The sequence below is a fragment of the Thalia democratica genome, chromosome 1, assembly GCF_965202585.1.
Source record: "Thalia democratica chromosome 1, ktThaDemo2.hap1.1, whole genome shotgun sequence".
Classification (NCBI taxonomy): Eukaryota; Metazoa; Chordata; class Thaliacea; order Salpida; family Salpidae; genus Thalia; species Thalia democratica.
The window spans coordinates 48,065,267-48,084,282 of record NC_139165.1 but is presented as its reverse complement, the minus strand read 5'-3'; the positions used below and the strand labels follow the sequence as shown (position 1 = coordinate 48,084,282).

The 19,016-nt window shown below is 26.1% G+C and overlaps 2 protein-coding genes across 2 annotated transcripts; both read right to left on the bottom strand.

Annotated features, from left to right (window-relative positions):
• Positions 1-7,696: 7,696 nt before the first annotated feature.
• Positions 7,697-14,479, bottom strand: LOC145829777 (general transcription factor IIH subunit 3-like). The gene is made up of 6 exons (XM_082937649.1): positions 14,269-14,479; positions 12,475-12,653; positions 11,120-11,242; positions 10,652-10,785; positions 8,736-8,864; positions 7,697-8,045 (listed from the first exon to the last, which is right to left on the bottom strand). The coding sequence occupies exons 1-6, from the start codon at positions 14,457-14,459 to the stop codon at positions 7,929-7,931; spliced, it is 873 nt and encodes a 290-aa protein (XP_082793775.1). The 5' UTR covers positions 14,460-14,479; the 3' UTR covers positions 7,697-7,928.
• A 663-nt stretch (positions 14,480-15,142) lies between these two features.
• LOC145833829 (glycolipid transfer protein B-like) lies at positions 15,143-16,261 on the bottom strand. Its single transcript, XM_082941028.1, has one exon. The coding sequence runs from the start codon at positions 16,243-16,245 to the stop codon at positions 15,610-15,612; it is 636 nt and encodes a 211-aa protein (XP_082797154.1). The 5' UTR covers positions 16,246-16,261; the 3' UTR covers positions 15,143-15,609.
• Positions 16,262-19,016: the final 2,755 nt, after the last annotated feature.

The window sequence follows — 19,016 nt, the reverse complement described above, 5'->3', positions numbered from 1 at the left end:
AGAAGTTTAAAGACCTTCTGTGTTCTGTTAAAACACTGAACAAAACTGTTGACAGCATTTTGTTTGCAAACGTACGACATCATTTTGAGATTTTCTACGAAGTTTCTCATGTCTAAAAGTATAAATAAATATATTTCAATTTTAAATTGTATTGCCATGGTTAACAATTTGATGCTACTAAATAAACTTACTTTTTAAGTCTACCGGGCAAGGACTAAATTTTGAAACGTTTCTATAACTCATCTGTAAAATAGTTTTTTTGTTTGTTTTAAAACTTTTTTTGTTCAAATATATAAATAAATTTCGCTTTTAAAAGTCTTTTGTAGTAAGTTAACGATAAAAAAAAGCATTAAAACAAAGCAAAGTATATGGCTTCTCTTTCAAACAGATATAAAAGTCGTTTAAGATTTATCAGCTGTTTAACATATCTAAGTCATAGTCATAACTAATATTGTATTAAATAAAAATTTACAACAATCTTTTTGTAAAATGACATTATTCTTATATTAACTTTAGTCTTAAAGTATACGTTTATGTTAAATTTTTAGTTAAAACATATTTTATTCTACTAAACAATTTTGAGAATAATTAATTTTTCAACTGCTCTAAAACATTTTGTTATACTTAAAAACAAACTATTCGGTAGCTTATTCTATTGATTATTTTTTTATTTTGCTTACCTTAGTCTTATAAAATTTAAATGGGACAAAATTGTCGTTTTGAATGTTGATGATTGGCAGTAACGGAACAAAATGATTCGAAGTCCACGTTCTGTTTTTCTTGGGATGTTTCGATGAAGACCACATTAGTACTACAACATTGATAGGAGCTCCTACTTTTTTGCTCTTTGGTTTTTCTTTTCCGTTTGCAATGCTTTCTATTCCCTTGTTTCTATGACATTCAAACAAGTTGCTTCTATCGTTGGAAGGTTGAGAACTTACGTAGTTGTTATTACCTTTCACAACGTTATTATTCCCAAGAATCGTATTGCGGTCTCCATCAATTTTGTTAAGAGATCCGCAAACAGAGTTTTGATTTCCAACGACTTTATTTGAACCCCATAAACAAAAGCTTGAGCTAAAAGTATCTGAGTTCTCATTATAATGGTTAGAAGTATTATTTTGTCCTTCATTGAAACTTTCTTTCATGCTTGATCTAGTGCACTTGGAACTAATAATCTTGTTCTCATTTCCTACGGCTGTGTTTTTGTTACCGTTAATTTCATTCAGGAAACCAGCAATGTAGTTATCGTTTCCAACAGCTTTGTTCTCATCACCACATACGGTGTTATTCCGCCCGATAACTTCGTTGCGCGACCCGGCAATCTGATTGCACACATTGCAGCTCGTTTTTCGCGGGTAAAACACTCTGTCAAGGATGAACCTGACGCAGTCTTGCTCGCACCGGTTAACGGCAGGGTAGACCGACCGGAGAGGGCAGTTTACGACGCTTGCCAGCGCCACCATCGCCCACACGTTGCTGAAAACGCCATCTTTCCACATGGTGCGGACCACCTCGTCTATGCTCTCTTCGGCCACCAGCACAAAGTTGTCGTCGCGGTACGCGCGGGCATACCACTTGTGATTTATCAGCAGTTCCACGGTCGTCCTCAGTCGCAGCTCAACCGCCAGAGACTCGTCCCCTCGCAACGCAATGGAGCAGGAGTTGTACAAACAGTTGCCGTCGGGCGAAGTGCGGATGGGCGTCAAATCGTACTCTCCGTCCGGTATGATGTTGCATCCCACGTTGTCCGATGATAGCTGTTTGTCCTGCTTGTCCGGTGCGTCAACTGACAATGGTTGGCTGAAATACTCTTCCTTGATTATCTCGCCAAACTTGACGTAATCGCAAAAGTTTTCGCTTTTTGATGCCGCCTTGAACTGTTCAGTCAGATCCGTAAACCTGTCCATTGTTACCTTCCGCTTAACCAATGAAAGCTCTGTTCAAATAAAAACTTACTTCTTTTTGAGCTTAATTTACAAATAAAACATATTTAGACATTAGTAGTAATGATGTTTCGAAACTTTTTTTTATTCATGCTCATAAAGTTAGTATTACAGTACTTGTAGAAGTTTTTGTTGAATAAAAGATAGCATATATCAATATAAATACTGTGTTAAAGATTCAGATTATTTAAGTAAAAAAAATTATCTTCACAAAAATACTTTGGTATTTAAATAAATTTTTTCAAGTTACAACAAAAATGATGAAAAATTAACTGAGATAATGTAACTACCTTCTCCCAACGAAGTATGTTGAAAAAGAAAACTAAAAGCAAATACATTTAACTACATACTAGGATAAGACACACAAAAACAAAACAAGTTTTAAAATTTCATAATAGTTTCACAATAAGTAAGTAAAGCAAATAAATAGAACTATATGTTTTTGAGTTTATATCACGTGAAAAACAAAGTACAAAATTTCTAATTAGTTTACTATCTTCTTAGCTTATTTTAAAAATAAGTTTGTTAAGCGCCATCTGCAATTAAACCTCAACTGCATTCAAATTTTTTTTTTTTGATCTATGAATACAGTATCATACATTTTTTGCAGTGATTATTAAAAGTATTTTAAAATAAAACATTTTAACTTACAAGATTTTTAAACAATGATCAATTAAGTTTAAACAGATTATGCAGTAAGTTCTTGTTTTAAGCACGTTAGTGCTTTTATGATAAGCAAACTTAGTTTACACACAATAAAAACAACACAAAAACATGTTGCACCTTCATAATACTAAACAGAACACATCATTATCCAACATTACTGAATCTTTACATTTAGTATAAAATTTCTTTAAGTAGTTAGTTTACATAATGTATGAAAATTCTTATACAATTAAAAAAGTTTTATACTCTTAGTAACCCAGCGAAAAACTTTTTATAAACTCATAAAACAGCAGATAAAAATAATGACAAAAATGAATGAGTTTAGTATTACGATAGCTTCTATTTTTACCAAAGAATTACTTAAGATAAATTAGTAAATCTTTTATTGCAGCATATGTTTTGTTAAATTTAGTTAGAAGTTTGCTTTGTTTAATTACAAGTAATAAAAATTTAGCTTAACTTTTATTGCGAAAAGATCAGCATACTTTTTAAGTATATTCAGCTAATTGTGAGCTCTATAATAACTTGCCATAATCTATTATATAAAAATTTCGTTATAATAACACTAAACAACTTATACTTATAGTCATTATTTTAATAATTACCTATCGGTTTTTATAGATTTTGGTTTAGAACAGGAATTGTTTAATAAGAGGTAGCAACAATTATACAGTATTTTTACATGTAATATAATAAGTATTATTCTTACAATTTCTACAAATATGTTTTATAATCTAAGCTTAAAAGTATTTTGATAAAACTTAAATTATATTTTTTATAACCAAAATAGATATAAACATATAACACTACTTAAAACATTACATTGTTAGATATAAGATCTCGGACCAACTTATTTGCAATTATATAGTTTACTTTTATATTAATTTAGAAAAAAATGACTACTTTGATTAATAATCTTACCGAGGCGAGAAATATAAAAAATCCCAAAAAAGACTTTTTTTAGTTAAAAAATTAAGCTTTAAAAATAAAACAATTTTCATAAATGTCTTATTTTAAAACGTTTAAGATTGTATATTGTTTATAAACTAACTGCATGCATTTATAATGGTCTTTTTTTATATACATTCTTAGTTTTAAAAGTTTATCTTTTTATCTTTTAATTGCAATAGGTTTTGCAGTTTTACTAAATAACATCAGTTAACACTAAATAATTATTTAAACTCTTATTATAACATCTTAAGCTAACTTTACAGAAAATAGCTGTATTTTTTAAGAATAGCTCAACTTAATGTGTAAATGAACTTTATGAAAACTTTTTGACAATTTAGTTCAAAACTATTAACAGAGTAAAATATTTAAACTTTTGTTCATATTTTTTAAGTTTTTTTTCATTCGATTTATAGTTTTCATTTTTGTTAAAAAACAGTTTTTAGATTTACAAGTACTAAACTTATACTAATAGTTTTAGTAGTTACAAATGTTAAACACTTATGAAAGGAATTTAGAACAAGATCTTTAACTTTTAGTTACGCATAAATACATACTAAAACTATATATAAATAAAAAATTATGCTTTATATAATTGACAACACAATGTTTGCTTTTTCGATTATTCTTAATTTATTTAAGTGTTTTTTAATACAATAAAAGTACAATGTCTAAAATAATTTAACTTTAATGTTTAATTTGATTTAAACGTCACTTTTTACAGAATAATTTATAATTGATTCATAAAACTGTTTTGAGCTTTAGCTATTAACATCAAAAAGTTTTTAAACCCTAATTAGCTGCATTGGAACCTTAATAAAATTTTTTGCTTAAAAGAGTTATATTCATTACTTTAGCTATATTTCTCCAATTAGTTGGAATTGATTTTTACATTTTAAATGATCACCAAAGTTCTGGTAGAGATAAGATCCAGACATTTATAAACTACTTTATAATAAAAAAAGGATGTCTAATTCATGTAAGAAACAAATATTTATCTAGCATAAAATGACTTCATAAGAAAATTATTTTTTAAACAGTTGGTTTCATAAACTTTTTTAAAGCTATATTGAAAAAAACATATAATATTAGTTTTTATGTCTATAATTTCATTAAAAAAAGTACGTACAATACAAATTTTAATGAAAATATAACAAAAAAAAGTTATTTACAAAAATAAGTGAAAGAACTCAAAACTATATAAAAAAATTATTTATATATATATAGTTGAACCAAAATTTCTCAAACATAACTATAAAAATAAATTTTTCTTACAAATTTGTACTGTTTTATTTATTCAAATATATATGCATAAATTAACAAAAATTTTAGAGTTTTACAATATAATAAAAAAATACTTAAATTCATTTATATTTAAAAGAGAAATTTGATTGATTTCTGTTCATCTAATTCTTGTTCTAAGTATCAAGCATAAAACGTATTTTAATATTTCATAGGCTGATTATTTTTAACTAACATCGTCTAGTTATGCTAAACTAGCAAAAGCTATAGTTATCCGACTCTAGGCATTTTATTTTTAATGTATTGGAATATTTTAGTTTTGAAAAAAAAAAGTTACAATACTGTCAAATACAACTTATAAAAACACATGAGTTAACTGTCAATACTATAATAGTTGTTAAAACTTTCATTACCTAAAGTTTTCTTGTGGCATTGTTTATTTTGCATCTTTTTTACAGATTAGGTTGATGTATGCTTTTAGTTTTATACCTATAGTAATGATAGGGTTGCTAAAGACTTTTGAATTTTTTTTTCCAGATCTTTGCAACTACAAGTTTTTATAATTAGTATAAGATAAATTTAACGTAAAAAACTGTATTAGAAAGTAAATTGAAAAGATACTGTAATGCTACTTTAAATGTGTTTTGTAATAAATACAGTTTTTAATTATACTAAAATAAAATGTTCTATTTGAAAGATAATTTGCTTTTATTCAATTAATCATTATTTTACAGACAAAAATTGTTTGAAACTCAAGATTATATACAAATTTCTTAAATTCAAGGTATTCATATGCCATAGTTGTTAATTTCTATGTTTTTGAAACCCTGAAGCGTACTATATTGACAATTATTGAACTTTACAGTTGTGAGTCTTAATCTTTTGTAACATCGGTAAACACTTGACTGTAAATTCAGATTTTACTGCTTTTATATAGTTTAAATGTTAACCTGTTTACTTTGCGTTTCTTAATTTTATTTCTGAAATAAAGTAAAACCAAGGGGCTATATTTAAACAAAAACTAAGTTGTTTCTCTAAACTCTCTTTCATTAACTATCAAGTAGAAACTTTTTTATTTCGTAAAACATTCATCTTTGCAATTTAAAAGTAAGTGTTTTTTACAGATATTTTGTACTTAGTAAGTATTCTTGTATGCTTTGTTTCAATCACAAACTTTCTATCAATTTATTTAACGATGCTTAAAAATCTACAACTAAATAACATATTTACTTTGTAAAACCACTGCATTTCAGACATTTCGAATAACGTTATAAATATTATATTAGTATAATGAATAACAAAAAATAATTTTTAACATTTTAAATAATTTTGAATACTTCAGACTAGGATAATAACCGTAACTTTACTTCAGAGAATTTATAAAGGTGCCCTTAAAAATCTTGAGTCATAAAAAACATCTTATAAAAAATAACAGCTGTTTAACAAGTTTTCAAAATATAAATTGTTTTAAATGGAAAATAATATTAAAACTATGTGATGAATTTAAATTTATTAAACATAATTAGGTTTTTTACTGTTTGGTTTTTAATAAAGGTTTTCATAAATAATGCACAATTTCATCAAATTTCGATGCATAATGAGGAATTGTAGAAGACAAGATATTTACTTTTATGCATAACTTCATAGTACACCAATTATTATTTAAATAATCTTAAAGTGCTAATATTTGTAATTGGTTTATTTCAGTTAATTACAACACTATCTAATTGTTTTGTTTTATTTTTCATTAAATACGAACATTTACGAATTAAACTTATTTCATTAATATACTACTTAGGTCCTCAGAACATAGTTCTTGTTCAGCTGTATATACAATAAATAGTCCTTTATGAATAGATAAAGTTAAATCTACTTCTAATAAAAGCCGTAATTGTAAACTTATTTAACTAAAATACCAAATTAGTTCAAAAATACGTCAAATTTATTAACGGCTTTTACTGTATTACTTTGCCTACTTTGAAAATTTGTGGTTCTAGTTTAATATTATACAAAAGATGGAAAAAAAAAATTATGATTATAGAATAAATTAGAAAAAAACTTCAATCAATGTTTTGAAAAAAAGAAGATATGATTAATTGTTTTACATAAACCCTGCTAATAAATTGTAAATTTTGTCATATTTTTGTTTTCATTTAATTTACATTAAAAATCTTTTGTTTGTGTAACAGTCAACAAAATCGGCGAAAGTCTGCAGAACAAGTCCGGACTTTCGTTTGCCGTGAGACAAGCTCAATTTTAACAAAAGGGTTGATCATGCCAATTCGATCATCGGACCACAAGTTTCGGTAGACTGAGACCGGTTTCGTCCTTATTAGGACTCATCAGTCAGTCACAACCGAAAAACTTGTAGTCGTCAATCTACAAACGGTTTATCATGCTGTCGCATGAAGCAACCATGGTTGCTTCATGCGACAGCATGATAAACCGTTTGTAGATTGACGACTACAAGTTTTTCGGTTGTGACTGACTGATGAGTCCTAATAAGGACGAAACCGGTCTCAGTCTACCGAAACTTGTGGTCCGATGATCGAATTGGCATGATCAACCCTTTTGTTTGTGTAACAGGTTATAAATACGTAATTGATTATGATTCGTACAACGTAATTAACATCAAACAACTAATTTTAAAGTTATAAAGTAAAAGTCAAATTAAGTTCAAATTAGTATGATGTTACAGTTAATTTATTTATTATTTTTATACACATCGATAAAAGCATCATCTATTTCTACTTCGAAATATTATAAATACTTAATTAAATTCAACATTATTTTTTGAACTAGAATTATTAACACCTAAAAACCTATAAGTTCAAATTTTTAAGTTTAAAAAACTAATCTATAAGACAAAAAAAATAAATATAAAATTTGGCAGCAAATAAAAAGCACAACTACATACATTCAAAATAGAAAATTTGTTTACTTTAACTCTTAATCTAAACATAGTTTAACTATTTGTTTTTAATTTCGTGACACGAACTAATGAATCAAACAAGTTAAAAAGTGACGTATATCTATTGTTAACGCACTAAAATAACACTTAAAAATTGACTAAAATTTTATACTAACATAGAAAATCCTATAAAAAAGAACTTTTTAAAAACATTTTTAAGCAGCAATTTTTCTCTTTTTTGCCTTCCTCGACGGGTAGACGGCTTGGCAGGTAAGACATATTGGAGTGTATTTGCAGTATATTGAAAGGCAAAGGGAACACACAAACCCAATCTGTTAATAAAACACCTTTTACTTTTGTAATTTAAAATAAAATAGTTTTTTAGGATAGTTAACATGGTTGCCACTGATCAAGCTGAGAAAAATTTCCTGACTTTTCCTGACTTTTTACCAAAACTTTCCTGACTTTTCTAAATCAAACTCTTAAATTAAACTTATTCTAAAATACATAATCTAACACTTGAAACTATATAAAGCTGTTCAATATGTTAATAAAAAATTTTTGCAGTTTTATAAAGGATATTTTACTAATTTATACCAGATGAAAGCATTGGAAATAAAATTTAAAAAAAATTGTAAATTTCTAGGAAAATTTTAGAATTTTTTTTGACTTTAAAGGACTTTTAATTAATTTTTACCATTTGAAGGCTTTGGAAAACGAGGAATTTTGTAAATATAAACTGACAAAATCTGACTTTTTTTTTTATTTTATCAAATTTCCTGACTTTTCCTGACTTTTTTTCAAAACCCCCCATTTTTTCCTGACTTTTCCTGACTTTTGTCATTTTTAAAATTTTTCCTGACTTTTCCTGATTTCCTGACTTTTCCTGACCGAGTGGCAACCCTGAGTTAATGATTATTTTAGCATGCCTGTATGATTAAAATTTTGTGAAAGAAATATATCAAAAATTTCCAAATTTATGATAAATTCATCGTGGTGATAAATTAGCAAAACTTTCAAACCTCAATAAATTTTCGACAGCAGTGGCAGGCAGTCTGGCCGGAATTTCCCCCGTCATCGCCGTGCTGGTGGTTTTTCACTGAAATGGCCAAACTTTCGTTGCGTAGACTCGCTTCCGACACAAATGCCGTCTGTGATACAAATTTACGTAATGAGTTTGTGCTACGCAACTAAAATATTAAAATTATTTGATTTATTTTATAAAAAACAAATATTCACTATATATAAATTTTCAAGATGAAAGTAAAGTAAGCAACTAGTGTAAGTAAACTTAATGAGTTATTCTTTTTTTTATTTTGATTTTAATTTACTTATAATAAATTAATTTTAATCAATAAATTATTTGTTAACGAACACAGGATTGTCAAAAGTCAAAAAATCTTCCCTGAGTAACCTCAAATTTCCCTGAGTTTCCCTGAGCTTTTTTCAAACCTTTAAAAATGTTTTTATTTATTAAAAAATTACAATGTTAATTCTAAGAATATTGAAGAACTAGCCGCAAGGCTAAAAAATTTCGAAATAAGCACTTAGAATAAACAAAATTAACTTTTTTGAACAAAATATTGAAACTGGATTAACCAAATATCATTCTAGATCTAGAAAAAAAATTCCCTGAGATTTTTTAAAAATCTTAAAATTTCCCTGAAATTTTTAGAAACAACCAAAACTGCCCTGAGTTTTCCTGAGTTATAAAAAAAATTAAAATTCCCTCAGTTTCCCTGAGATTTTCTATAACTTGAAAATTCCCAGAGTGTGTGGCAACCCTGCAAACAGTACTTTTTAAACTTGTACGTACAGGTCAATAAAATTGTTTTTTTTTTGTAAAAAAGGAATTTTTATTAAGTCTTTTTTGTGTTTAATTCAAAATATTGTAAAAAATAAAATATTAGTACACAATTTATATAAAACAAACTTCTTAAACCGACTCGTACAGTTAAACTTGTTAGAAAATTTAAGAACGGCTTACTTAATTTTAACTGTAAGAAGATTACTTATACTTTTTTTTTTGTTTTAAAGCACCTAAACTAAATTTAAATGTAGTTGATACTTTAAGCCATAAGAATTAACTTTAAACGATACCTCAAAATTCCTAATACAAACTCTTCATAGCTTATTTGATATTTCTTATAATTTTTATATTTTTTAATTTAGCAGGTATCATTAATAAGTGTTAGAACTAATTTTTTTTTTGGATATAAAATACCGTACTATTTAAAAACTTATAACTTATTTACAGTTGAGCTTATGCTTTGGCTGTTTTATATGTAGTTGTTAGCTTTTAAAAAATAATAACTATAAATAATTTTTTTTAAATTATTAACATATAAAGATTTTTAAACGATCAAACTTTGCAGCCAAAACAATTTTCTTTTATTCACTTTACCTACGCAATTTATAGTTTCTTTTTTAATACAACAGACTAAAAGTTTTACAATAATCTTGAAAGAAATGCAAACACTTTTATTATATTTTTTTTAGTTCTCAAAACGCTGACCTTTTTTTTGCTTAAAAAATATTTTCACCATTTCATTACACTATAATTCAAGATATATTTTAAATACATTTTTTTATAAGCTAAACTTGGTTGTTGAAAACGAAATACTTTACTAAGCATAAAATACGTATTTTACACACTCCATAAAATTATATACTATAAATATGAAATAACTTAATGATCTAACAAAACAACATTAAATTTGCAACTAACAATTAAAACCATAACTATTTCTGCTATTAAACGTTTAAACATAGAGTAAAGTTGTATTTTTTTAACAAAAAGGTAATATTTACTTTTACTCATTTAGCTACAGTAATTTACAACTATTTAAAATAAGTATAAAGTTATATTTAAGACATCGTGTGTACACAACGTTAGACTAAAGTTTAAATCAAAATTGAAATTTCAAACGTAACTCACCATTAAATATTGTAAAAAGGCATCTTCTTGACAGCATTGCAAATACAAGCCTTTGGTCATATCGCACGCTTGTTGAAGCAAAGCTGAATTCTGTCCTAAAATACACGCATCCACCGTTATACTGTTCTTTTGCGCTGAAATTTGTTTTGTAATATTTATTCAATTGATTAAAATTATGACTTTATTTGGAAGCGTGATAAAAAATCAACTGATATCACTTTAAAAACCAAAGTAGAGCTAAAAAAAGCAAAACACGTAATAGAGTTATTTACAGTACATAGACAAAAATATTGTAATTGTTTATTTATAAAAAATTTCAAACAAAACACAGTTACTTGTTAACACAGAAGCTTAAGAATAAAAGTTATTTATGATCAAGAGTAGAAAAGTAAAGATTTAAGTACGAATTCTAGCATGTATTACAGATTTAAATTTATATTTTTACTTTTTAGTTTGAAAATAACTCACCTGCAAAAACACAGTTCATAAAACTAAGATATTGTGAAGGGCTATCCTCTGAGGCTTTAACTACTAATATTCTTGCATTGATGCTACTTCTATTTGTTTGCTTGCTTTTTACTTTGTTTACATCTAGTAAAAAAAATTACATATAAAAAACATAAAATGTAACATTAAAAGGCGTTAAATCCTAGAGATCCTGATAAGCTAAGCTTATCGGAATATATACCACAGATGTTTTTGTGTTAAAACTTTATTCCGACTAATGGCGTTTCACTGCTCTCAAATAAATTTAAGAACAGATCTACGGAGTCTTTAAAATATTAACACAAATTAGAAAAAAAAACATGTATATTTATGTGAGTAGCAACTATAAACGAACTTTATGGTTTAAAAACAAAGTTTGGAATAAAAACATAAAAATATAAAATTGTCTACAAAAACTACAAATTTAATAAAAGCATGTACTAACCTCAAAAAAGCTCTAAGAATAGGTAAGTTTTACGTCATAATAATTTTCAAAAATTAGTCAATAAATTTTTCAGCTTAAAAACAAACTATGCAGCAATTTTTTTTTACTAAAAATTTAAACTAAATTTAAAATATTTATACAGTACAATATACAAGGTATACAATAAAATAGAGAAAACATGTAGTATTAAACTTAATGTTTGTGATTGTATATGAAAATATTGTAAAATAAATACAATGCATTAGTAGACAGAGTTGTTTGAAGTAGAATCGTGGGTTGTGAGGACAAATATTAGATAAATCTTGTAATTTTTTCTAATGTGTGTTAATATTTTATAGACTCCGTAGATCTGTTCTTAAATTTATTTGAGAGCAGTGGAACGCCGTTAGTCGGAATAAAGTTTTAACACAAAAACATCTGTGGTAAATCTTTATCTATTTAGTATACATTAAAACATAAATTTTTATTCACATTACAGATTTTACATCTTTAACTTAAAACTACAACTAATCAATTTAAGGTTGTTTTCAGCAAAAAAAAATCAACTCTTAACTTATTGTGGCATGTATTCAATTTTTTAACATTGAACACTATTCAACAAAATCATTTTTTCTATTAAATAAAGATCTCTAACGGTTTTGCTATTAAGCAATCAATAACTTATTACCATTACAACACTTTATCAGAAGCTATACTTATAGACTCTAATATGTAAAACAAAAGTATTCGAAATGTATATATTATAATTTCAAAATAAAACATTGAACAATCACGTTCATAACCTTATTTAAGTTGAGTATTTAATCAACTCATTTATTTTTGGTTACATCTAATAAGTTCATTTTATCAAAGTAATACTATCGAATTTTTTATCAAAACAATTCAAACATACAGCAGAGAGCCATGCACAACGATCCGGCAATCTGCGATTCAGTTCTGACGTCAGACTCGTTGCACCCGTCGTTCATCAGCTGCCTGAAGTTTTCACTTATCGTTTTGTTTATCAAGTGGGTTTCTTCGCAGCTGCTGTCAGCTCGCTTTTCAGACTCGCTGAGCGGGTACAAGTACTTGCTGCAAAAATAAAAAGCTTAATGTGTTTTTCAAACTTAGTTTTTTTTTCTTTAATTCGAAAAAACTATATTAAAATTGAATTAGGTTTTATAATCATAAGTAAAATAAAGTTTAAAAATAACTGGTTGAACAGTTTGTTTATATTTTAGTTGAAATGTGGAGCTAAAATCATTGATTAACATAAAGTTTTCTTTAATATTTTTTCTTTAAAACAACAAAAAAAATATGTTTTTATTACTCTTTAAACTAAATGAAAAACAAATATAAAAATTAGTGTAAATTATAATTTTTTATGTCACTGGGTTACTTTATTACAAATTTCAAATGAAAAAATATCTAAACACATTTTTTATTGTTATTAAGAATAGAGCTAGCAGTGTTTGCAATAAGTAAAATCTATGTTTGCATAAAACTATAAAACTTCGTTTTTCTAAAGTACAGCAAGTTTTACTATGTGCATTTGCAGGACTTTATGAATAAACAAACTTATCTTGCATATTGCAGCATTTGAAAAACATTTTATGTAATTAGTTATAGCTCCTTTAAGAGCTAAATAAAATTACTAACTAATTATTACAATTTATTCTATAAAATAGTACTAAGTTGGTAAATGTTAGATTCCATAAAATAAAACTTAAATTTCAAGCTGAAAAGCAGATAACTTAACAAATATCATTTATGCTTAAATTTTAATAAACAAGTAATTTTAGTAGTATATAAAAAAAATTGACTGAATCTTGTTTTAATCAAATTATAAAATAATTTTAGTTAGTAAAATTCTTACAAAATTATTCGTTTTAAGCTGAGTTAGTCTAATGGAGTGGTAAACCTACTAATGAAACAGCTTTGTCGAATAAATAAATAACCAGTTTTATTATTAAAAAGATGTAATAAAACCTAATGTGTGGGTTAAAATTAAAATAACTAACTAGGTTTTTAATGATTATAAAATAATAAGTTTAATATGCTATAAACCAAAACAGTAACATTAGTAAAGAAGCTATTTTATTTTAATTAATGTTGGATACAACTTTTTACGTCTACGATATAGTAAAGTCAAGGTTGCAACTAGTTTTTGAGAAATTTCTTCCAGGTTTTTGAAAGTACACGTTTTTGGGACTATTTTTAGTCTAAAGTTAAGTTTTAGTTAAAAACTGTGTTAAGCAGTATAACAACATTGAAAAGATATTGTAGTAAAAATATTTTAAATGTGTTTTTTTCTAATTTATAAAAAAATTAAGAATGACAAAAATTTTTTATCTATATGACAAATCTTATGTTTCAAACTAAAATTTTACTATTTAACATGTAAATTGTTTAAAATTCCAGGTTTCTTCAGGCTTTTTAGTAATTTTTGTTCAAAATTCCAGATTTTCTAGTTTTTTTTTCAAAAAATTTCAAGTTTTTTTAGCCCAAATTCCAGGTTTTTAAGGTTTTGTGGCAACTCTGTAAAGTACTAATTGTTCAAAAATACCTAGACGTGAAACTTTTTGTAAAAAAAATATACAATACTTATTAACCAACTTACATTAACTAATAAAAAAGTTAATTATTTAAATTTTTAGCATGAGAAATAGTGATAAAAATAATCTAAAAGTTATCAAAAACAACTAACCTCTTAGAGGAATGGCTTGCAATAAGTGCAATTGAATTGTCATGCTTCAGCATTCTGTAAGAATTCATAAAGACTAGAATACTATCCAGACACTTGTTAATTGAAAGTTCATTTTTTGCTTGTTTTACACCCCACCAGTACGGATTCACGTCAAATATAACAACAAGCAGATTTTTGTCCTCACTTTCCATTTTTATAGCTACTTGGTAAACAACCTATAATTAGCTTTTCATTAAAAATTAGTAAAAACAATACAAGTTGCTGTCAGAATTACAAAACTCACACAAGCGTATAAATAGAAAACTAGTGTATAAATACAAGAATTGATGCATAAATTAAAAACAAATTTTTGGTTGATAGTTGAGTTTAAAGCAGCCCGCACCTATTATACTGCTACTGATTGCTTATTTGTCCTTAAAAACTATCTGCTAACTAAAATTGGCTCGCTGTCACTATGCAATAGTATAAGTCATATGAAACTTTGTAAAGGCTATATTTTTGACTAGAACTATAAAGTAAATTAAAACTAAACTTTAAAAAGAAACAGTTTACATGCTTTAAATCATTATTAAATTAGTAATTGGATCGTTATTGCTGTAGTTCTTAAACAACTATAACAAAATTTTAATTAAAAACTGTTAATGATTAAAAAAGAAAGATAATTTACTTAAAACATTTTCCTGATAAAAATTAAAAAACGTAGATCTTGCACAAATGTTTTAAATCAATTTAATAATTAAGCAAAACAAACCAAGTAATTAAGTAACAAATTTATTCTTCAGTATTTAAAAATAAATTATACTGCTTTCAATTATCTTCATTAGAATTTTGAATTTTTTAAACTATATGAGTAAGTACTAAAATTGTATGGCAAATTGTTCAATTTAGTTATTCTATCAAAAACCGTTTAATTCTAGAAACAAAAATATTTTAAATATAAAAACTTTGTAACTAAAAATGATTTTAATAAAATGTTATCATTTAAATTTCAGTTAATAAAAATTTAAAATATTAAAAAATAGATCTTATTCAATGTCCAAAATTAAACAGTAGAATGTTAACAACAATTTCAAGATAGTACACAATAATAGTTCAATATAGTTTTATAAATGGGTTTTTATGAACTTTAATTAGTCTAAACATTTAATTAGTAAATCTTAACCAAGTGCTAAAACAAAACTCAAAGGTTTAACTTTGAGAATAATTTATCTTATTGCACAGAAATTAACAAAATTTTATTTAATATGAAAAAGAGTCAACCACACAAAATTAAGTAGTTTAAATGTGCAGCTTTAACAATCTGGCTATACCAGATCAGTTTAAAATTGTTTTGTCTTCATTTTACTTTGCTTTTGTTTCAATTCCATTCTCATTAAGTAAAGCATAAGCTTGATCAACATGGGGTTTGAAATTTTCCAGAAAAACTGTCATCATGCCAACAACTTTGTCAGCCTCAACACTCTCCCCAGTTGCAACTGATTTCAGAAACTCAGTTCTGTAAGGACATGCATTAGTTGCAGCCGTGACTATTTTACCAACAAACCAGCCATGAAAAGGTTTTAGCGACTTGGAGTAAGCAAGCTGGGCAGCTGCTTTTAAGTTTTCCGGATTCTTTTCATCATAGTCATTTTTTACCAGATGTATCAGGAAATAAGCAATGAACTCCAGACCTCTACACAACCACAAAAGTGCATTGGTAGCAACACCAGTGCCATCCTTTTCCTTCATTTTTTTGTCTGTTTCCTCTTTTTCAAACAGTATCAGTTCTTTTAAAGTTGCCATTTGAACTGGATTCTGCAAAAATCTTTTACGGATTTTCTCAATATTTCCTTGCACATCATTTTTTACTGGTTTAAACACAGCTCCACCAATCAGATCAAAAAATCCAGGTATTTTATCACAAGAATTCAAAAAACTATCAGTTTTAATACTTTTATCTTCAGGTAGACTGGAGAAGCCGGGCACTAAAAGTGTCATTATTTAGTTAATTTGATTTTCTAAAATAACAAAATATATATTTGAAAACTTTTTCAAGTTAGACAAAATGTAAAAAAGCAAAATAATCAAGAGTTGAATCGTAATCAATATACTTTTTAATACATAATACTCTTAAGAGAAACAGATGCTTAACAATAATAATAAGAGAGTTATAATAATAGTCAAAGTATTTTAAAGCCTCTTCTAAAATTAATTTTGTTTAAATTTGTTTTAACAAATAATTTCAGGTTGTTAGTTTATATGGAAAAAAATCCTGATTGGCTACAAACTAGTCTGAGTATTTTAAAGACATTTTAACAAAATTAACATTGGATTTTTTATTAGCTTTAGAATGAACTACTAAAAAACATTTTGATGTGCATAATGAAACTTTTTTTTAGACATACTGCATTGTGTAGCATAAATGCTATATTTTTATAAGCAGATAGCAACATAACTACTCTAACCTAAAATTTCAAGTTAGAACAAACACAAGCTTACTAATTTTTCAGATACTTTTACTTTTTTAGATTCTGGCAACCCTGCTGTGTAGCTGGGCATAGAAGAGGGTAAATCACTTTTTTCACAATTTAATCTAATCAATTGTAGCTTAGTTAATATTTTATTGAATTTTAACTAAGCTACAAGTTGCTTTTTACAAAATTTTAAAACACAAAATATTTTGGAGATATAGGCAGTTAATGTCGGAGGCAACAATAGGTTTCTCATGGGAGGCTGAAACTAAAAAGGCAAATAGTTAAAAACTCCTTAAAAATCTATCTCTTCCTACATTTTTTGAGATAACTACCTCAAACTTTTAGGAAATGTTCCTTGCAATATTTAGAAAAATATATTGGAACAAAACTTTTAAAAACTATAAAACAAAAAATTTATTACAAAAAAACTGTTTTTTTGTTAATTTTTTTTTTATTTTTATTTTTTTTCTGAAAGAATTTTCTAAATATTGCAAGGTACATTTCCTGAAAGTTGGAGGTATTTATCTCAAAAAACATAGGAAAAGATAGATTTTAAGTGAAATGGTCTTTTTTTGGCATTTTAGTTTGCACCTCCCATAAAGAACCTATTGTTGCCTCTGACTTTAACCTGCTATATCTCAAAAATTATTTTGAACTTTTTAAATCTGTAAAAAGCAACTTGTAGCTTATTTAAAACTCTATAAAATACAGTAACCTCTCGCTTATTTACGCACATTGTGTTCACAGAAAAAACGCGTAAAGATGCAAGAGATCGTAAAGATACACGAGATACCAAATATACTTACTATAATGGCTGTTTTTTGATATTGCTTCTAGTTAAAAACAGGCTTGGTACTTTCCCACTTTTAACAATTTGTTTACTTTATTTATAAACATTATAACAAAAGATAAAACTTTACATATTTGAAAAAAGGACTAAATTTATATGAAATAATAATATTTATAGAAATATTTTACTAATTTTAAAAATAAGTAGATTTTATCTTCATCTATATTCGACTCATTTGATACTTAACATTTATATTCTATTCTACTTAGCGAATTCAATTTATAGTTAAGCATTTGTTTACAATTAAGAAATGGTTTGGTGTCTATATTAAAATTTGTTTCTATAGCCTTTTACAAAAATATGCATTTGGTGCTGTAATGGATTTCTTTTGACCAAAAATATATAAAATATAATAAAAAAGTTTAATAAACATTGTTTATGCTACTAAAACTTTTTTTAATTTGACCTTTGCCCACATAAGGATAAACTTCTCTTGTATTAAGATATGTTAATGGATTTTTTGAGTAGGAATGAAATTTCATGCCATAAGAATTTTGGGTATCAAAACTAAAATTTTTATTTTTCAATTTTTTAGATTTCTAAAATGCAAAACTAAACGAGAGTGCGTAAACATGAAAGAGGTTACTGTAAGATCAAATTGTGAAAAAAGTGATTAGCCCCATATGCCCTTAACAATCATAACTTGATTTTAAGATAATGGACTTTTTTATTGCACAACCTTGCCACTCTTTGAGACAAAAAAACTACAGTCAGACAGAGTTTATTATAATACCTCAAAATTTGTATATTTCTTTGGTGTGCATCATGCACATTATTTTGTATATTTTACTGTGCACACCAAAAATTTTTTAGGTAATTATATGATTAAATATATAGATAATTAGTCTTGTTTGATTTTCAACTTGTCTTAAAATTATTCATAAGTCTTAAAATGTAATGCAACTATTAAGAAAACTTGACTTAAAAATTGCAATTAAACTATCTATTGTGTACAAATTTTTCATCATTGATTAAATATGCACAATTTTTTCAGAAGTGCATCAAAATACTATCAGGTAAAGATGAAAATTTCAATAACTTCAACACAATTTCCTTATTTTAACTTTCTTTATCTTACAATATTTTTTGTAATGATCTTTTAAGACTTTTCTTTCAGCAACTTTGTTGAAAAAAATTTAATATCTGTTAACTTATGCAAAAAAATCACTTTTTAATTTAGTTACTTATTTTCACTTAATTTACAAAAAAATTATTTATTTCAAATAAAACTTGTCTAAAAAAGCTTTAACACTCTTTTGAGAATCAATAGCACCATTTTAAAATCTCATTTAGATTTTGATACCATGCAGTTATTAAAAAATTACTTTATTTAAAACTTATTTTGCTTTTTATTATTGTTTTTATATGGCCTTTTTTTTTTGTTTGTTGTATGGTTTTAACTCAAACTGTTTTTAAAAAAATATAGGATGTTAGAAAAATATGTA